This window comes from Mobula hypostoma, chromosome 9 (genome assembly GCF_963921235.1).
Source record: "Mobula hypostoma chromosome 9, sMobHyp1.1, whole genome shotgun sequence".
NCBI lineage: Eukaryota > Metazoa > Chordata > Chondrichthyes > Myliobatiformes > Myliobatidae > Mobula > Mobula hypostoma.
The window spans coordinates 108,626,951-108,632,950 of record NC_086105.1 but is presented as its reverse complement, the minus strand read 5'-3'; the positions used below and the strand labels follow the sequence as shown (position 1 = coordinate 108,632,950).

The 6,000-nt window shown below is 41.4% G+C and overlaps 1 protein-coding gene across 2 annotated transcripts in view; it reads left to right on the top strand.

The window, feature by feature from the left end:
• The first annotated feature begins 273 nt into the window (after positions 1-273).
• Positions 274-6,000, top strand: part of znf598 (zinc finger protein 598) — a 30,048-nt gene continuing 24,321 nt past the window's right edge. For both annotated transcript variants that reach the window (XR_010019293.1, XM_063058862.1), the window contains exons 1-3: positions 274-539; positions 4,234-4,346; positions 4,905-5,034. Coding sequence is in view for 1 of the 2 variants with exons in the window: in XM_063058862.1 (XP_062914932.1) it covers positions 327-539; positions 4,234-4,346; positions 4,905-5,034 (456 nt within the window). In the remaining variant the exon portion in view is untranslated. The remainder of the gene's footprint in view (positions 540-4,233; positions 4,347-4,904; positions 5,035-6,000) is intronic.

The following is a 6,000-nucleotide window of genomic DNA, read 5'->3' as shown; positions in this document are numbered from 1 at the left end:
ACATGCAGTATGAATGGGTTGACAGTCATTGCTCCCTGCAATTGGGAGCCATTGCCTCATCCCGTTCTACTTTTCCTTTGCGCCATGTGCCGCATCCATTAACCCCGGTCCCCGGCTCCCTCCGTCCCGGAGCAACAGACCACCGGCGGCCCCCCTGCCCCGCGACACAGCCGCCTGCCACATTCCCCGCAGAGCGCACGCGTGCCGGCTCGCGTCACGTGTCGCGCGACGTCAGTTCCTATGCGTGCCGGTGGAGGTGACGTCAGTGACCGGGGAAGGGTGAGCCGGTAAGGAGGCCTTGAGAGAGAGAGCGGGCGGCAGCGAGTATGGCTTCCAACAGTCAGGGTGCTTCGAAGGATCGTGCCGCCCCAGCCTTGGCAGGGCCCGGGGCCGACAAGACCTGTGTCCTGTGCTGCCAGGAGCTGGATATTTACGCCGTGGGCAAGTGCGATCACCCGGTCTGTTACCGCTGCTCCACCAAAATGAGGGCCCTGTGTGGGCAGAAGTACTGCGCCGTCTGCCGCTTGGAGCTCGACAAGGTAATGGGAGGGAACGTAGCTTCGCGGAGGGAAGCAGGGGGAGTTGGACCTTAGGGGGAGTTTAGGCACCCCCGGCCCCCACCGGCTCAGCATCGGGGCAGAACCCGGCGAGCCCACAGAAGGGCCTCGCTGGTGGGTGTGCGCATGCACCCCAAACCCTGGTGTGGGGCCCGTCTACTTGTGATCCTGGGCGGGTGAATATACGAATCTGGGAGAGAGAGAGAGAGAGTCTGCTGAATGCCTTTTGTTTTTACATTATTGGGTACTAAGTTGTCTTTCTTTCAAGTCTCCCGCACCGCGATCAATGCGTTGTCCTGCACCGAGGTCACTCCCTTTCTATGCTGTCATTTGGCGGCTTCTCGAATATGGGAAGTGGAGGTGTAAATTTAAAACGATGTTAAAGTTCTCTGGTGCTCAGGATGATTAAGCCTATTTCGCTCTGGAATTAGTTGGTTATTACTGGTAATCTCTGGATTCTGAGCTCGTTTATGTTCTCTTAAGCTTGTCTCCTTGTGACCCGCAACTTTTTGAAATTAACTTGCGTTGTGTAACGTGTCCAAGCGCAGTGTCATATTGCCCAAGCATTGCAACATGCCCAAGTGCATAGTCAAATGTTTGTAATTTTTGGGCTTTTCGTTGATTCTATATTGAGTTTATTGAGTATCTCCCGCAAGAAAACGAATCTTAGGGTTGTGTATGGTGACGTATATGTACTTTGATAATAAATTTACTTTGAACTTTTGAACCTTGAAGATTGACGGATTTTGAGTTTTTCGTTTTCCCAGCTAGAGTAACAGTTATTGAAAACCAAAAGGTAGGCTCTTAATGTTAAGTTTTGCATTACAACTTTAAATCGGCTGATCATATAGAAGGGCAATCTATCGCAATGGTGTGTTTATTTTTAAATTTCATTTTTTGATGCTGTGAACTTCATGCTTTTTTTTGCACCTATCCCCATTTGGACTGATGCAGACACCATAACAGTGCTCAAAGTTCACGCTATATAGTTCCTAGTGGGACGTATGGTGCTTTTTTTACAGCTTGAAATATCCAAATATCAGTTTATCTGCTGACTTAAAGCTACCTCATATTCCGCACTGGAAGATTGAGTGCAATAGCCAAGTAGTTGGAGTTATAACATCGTGTAGCATGTAAATGGGCCATTCAGCCCAATGTGTCCATGCAGACTAGTGGGCATTAAATCCTTCTCCCAGCACCTGGTTCACAACCTTCTTTGCCTGAGTGATTCAAGTGCTCATCTAGACACCTTAAATGCTGTCAGTGCCCCCCCCCCCCATTTATCATCTTCAAGCAGTGGTTTCAAGTGTAGTGAAGATCTTCCTCATATCCCTTATAAATCTCTTTCCCCTTTGACCTACCAGCCTTCTCCTTCCCACCCTCCCCCCACCTTCTTAAGAGACCCCTTCCCTCTTCAGTCCTGACGAAGGGTTCCAGCCCAAAACGTTGACTGATGGTTGCCACGGATGCTGCCCAACCTGCTGAGTTCCTCCAGTGTGTTGTGAGTGTAGCTATATTCTCTAATTTTATTTGCCTCTGATATAGGAGGTTTCCTGCAGTCTGCCATATCTATACTGCTCACTTTTACGTAGCTTAGTCATGTCACCTTTAACTAACTCAGTTCCAATGAAAACAGTCAAGTTTCTTCAGTTTTTCTGAACTGTTCTATCATGGGCAACATCCTGTGGATTATCTTCTGGGTCCTCTCCAATGCTATCTCATCCTTTTGATAGCATGGATATCAGAACTGCATGCCATACTTCAGCTGAGGTCTGACCAGTGTGGTTTCCCTCTTTGATTCCCTGTCAAATGAAAGCCAGTATTCCATATGCCTTTCTAACCTATGTTCTGTACGTAATTTGCTCTTTTTCAAGGAACTATTGACATTTACTCCAAGGTCTCTATTCCTTGATACTTTCCAAGAATTTGCTATTCATTCAGTGTTCCTAAAATATATCACTTTGCATTTGTCTGAATTAAACTCTTATCTGTCATTTTCTGGCCCATTTTGCCAATAAGCTGATCTCTCTGCAGCATAAAATGACCTTCCACTCTGACAGCAACTCTGCTGATCTTTGTGTCATCTGTAAACTTGTTGATGGTGCCTACCACCTTTTTCTGCTCCCTTTCTTGAAAAGGGGATCAATTTGCTGTTCTCCAGTAATCTCCATATTTGTGTTCAGTGAAGATGTATAAGTCTCAGCTGGAGTCCCAGCTCTTCTAACTTCTTCCTCTTGTAGCAGCCTGGGATAAATTACATCCAGTCCTGGGGATTTATCCACTATTAAGCCTGCTAAGGCATTTTTTTAAAAAGTAGTGCTTAGGATCTTGCCTTAACCTTCTGGCTCCGTGCAGAGATTGAACATTTGTCTCTAATGGTTCCTATTTTTGCACTAGGTATTCTTTTGCCTTTAACATAATCATAGGACACTTTCACATTTACTTTAATACTGTCTGCTGATTTTTTTTTTGTTACTTGTATTTGCCTTCCTAATTTTTTAAGAACCTTCCTATACTTTTGTACTCTGGGCTGTCCTGTCATTCATTCCCTCTATCTCATGTTTGCTTTTTCTTTCTCCATCTCTCAACATCCAATGTTCCATGCACTTGTTATCCCATGGCTATTACTATTACAGGAACACATTGGCCTTGAACTCTTGCTATTTCTTCTTTCATTGTTTCCCATTATCCAGTTACAGATGTATCAGCAAGTAGATGCTCTTTACCAGTATATGAATTTCAGTTCTGTATTGAATTTGAAATTTTTAGTTGGCAGGTACAGAATGTAAAAGCTACTGTTGCTTTTCTGTAAGAGAGTAACCTCCCAGTTAATTGTAGAAAGCATTTGGATGTTAATTTGGAAATATTTGCCATGGTATTTTCTAGAATACAGAATAATGCAGAATGGTGGATTTTTTTTCTGTCATTGACATCCATTTATGGCCGAAACTCTATTCTGACCAAGCAAGTTTTGGGGTGGCTGGAAAAGGTTTGGGGGTAGGGGTTTATAAATCTAAAGTAAGCACCATATGCCTGGCAAAACGAGACAAATCATGGATCCTGGTGTTGTAATCTCCTAATCTTTTTTTTTCAGGTGGGCTTGAAAGATGTCTCATAAATTTACTTCAAACCCTAGAATAACTGATAGACATGTACTGTATCATTTTTGCTTAAAGTCTAGCATTTCTTTCTTAATGTATGATGTCCAAAACTAAGTATTTTTCTAGATAGTTGTAATTTTTGTTATGAGCCTCTCCAGTACTACTCTCCTAGATAACCTATATGGTAAACCACAGAAGTTCTGAGATTTCGTTTAAAAGAAAAATACAGCAGTATCCAGAAATATTACGGAGATTAGTACTATTTTGCCTCAATTTTAATTGGGCTCTGTGTTTGGGTACAAACATAACTAGAGTTTCAAAGTTTATTGACGCCAAACAAGGGATGTTGATCACCCATGCAGCAAAGGGAGTGACCCCAACATAGGCTGTGAAGCTACTTGATGTTTGATATTCTTTTGGAAATAGATTAAATGTAGTATATCTGGATACTTCTGAACCAATTTACAGTAACAGTGCTCAGTAGAGATGAGCTCATTTTAAAAAAAATTCTGCAAACCCAGTCATTGTATTTATATTTATAGTAAAAATACTAATATTAATCATGTTCTTTGCAGGTTGTATTCGTGAATAAAATTGCTCCATTTTCAACAATAGTAACTCATCAATTCCACCATGAAAAGAAATATGGCATTTATATTGCTGATGGAAAGATTCATACCCAGTTCAGGTACTTCAATTTTCTTTTTTTTTAAAAACTAGTATACTAGTGACTCTCCAGCAGTTTCTAATGTTGGTCTTTTATTAAGATTTTTCATGGCATTTTTAAGTGGGACATGCCAATTTTTGTTAATTCACTTCAGACACTTTCTCCTAGCATATTGGATCTCATGGAGGAGAAAATGAGCAGCACATAACCATAAATATTGTTAATTTAATAAAAATAAGCTGAAAATTGAACGTTAATTTTATGGTGTTTGGACCTTTCAGCATGGTGCCCAGGCAGTCTACATGGTTCAGAAAAAGAAAGTACATTGTGTGTACTTGCAACTTGCCTTTATCAGTTGCTCATTTGGATTAGTCAGATATTACATATTAAAACATAAGTACTTCCTGATGAAGGGTCTCGGCCTGAAATGTCAACTGTACCTCTTCCTAGAGATGCTACCTGGCCTGCTGTGTTCACCAGCAACTTTGATGTGTGTTGCTTGAATTTCAAGCATCTGCAGAATTCCTGTTGTTTACTTTATGTTCAATGTTTTCTGTTTTATTAATTTATTCCTAATAGGAAACTCCTGCAGCATGACTGCTCAGTGTGTCTTGAGTCAAGACCCTTCAATACTTTTGAAGAACTAGAACATCACATGAGGAAACAACACGAAATGTTCAGTTGTAAACTGTGTGTAAGACATCTCCAGGTGAGTTATTTGATCGGAATTTTGAGATACTGGTTTCCTGTCAGCCTTTTTTTTTAAAAATTGCTTTTGTGCATTTTTATTTTTAATATTTATGTCTGGGGTGTAGAATTTTCTGCCAAACAAGTATCCGTCCATCCTGATTGCCCTTTAATTATGGTGATGTGCTGACTTGAATTATTACAGTTTTTGCTGAAGATAAACTTGGGATGCTTAAACAGGTGAAGATGAATAAATGGTCAAATTGGGATTGTGCAGTTGTAATGTTTCCATGGACCTGCTGCCTTTGACCTTTTAAGTGCCAGAGAATGCTGGTTTGTAAGCTATTATCAAATAAAACTTGTTTTAATTGTATCCTGTGGAAGACTATAGTTCATCGCTCATTGAAAAATTAGAATATTCTCTGCCAGTTATGCATTCTACTTTCCCTTAGATTGTTTGGGGTTTCTTGGGATGTTCAAAAGTGTTTAAGTAGCCATTTCATCTCGTGTTTATTTAACAAGTCACCAGTATTTACAATTGTGTTTGGCAGGATCATAGTGATTTAGTTATAGAATTGATTAACTAGGTGCCACACTTTTAGATACACCTGGTTCTGTTTGTGGCAATGCTGTTGTTGAACACGTTTTCCTCACAGTGAAGTTCAAACGTCTGTTCTTCACAAGAACTTGTAACATCTCACTCTCTGTGCATGATGGTTCTGAAGTTCAAAGGTACAATTTAATGTCAGAAATGTATACACTATACATCCTTAAATGCTTTTTCTTCACAACCATCCACGAAAATAGGAGTGCCCCAAAGAATGAAGGACATTTAAATGTTAGAACCCCAAAGTTCTCCCCCCCCCATAAGTGGCATCGAGCAACAATTTCCCCTCCCTTCTCCCCCCCCACCTGCAAGAAAGAAAGCAACCATTGGCACCGCCACCAAGCACTCAAGTGTGAGCAAAGCAGTAGCAAAGACACAGAC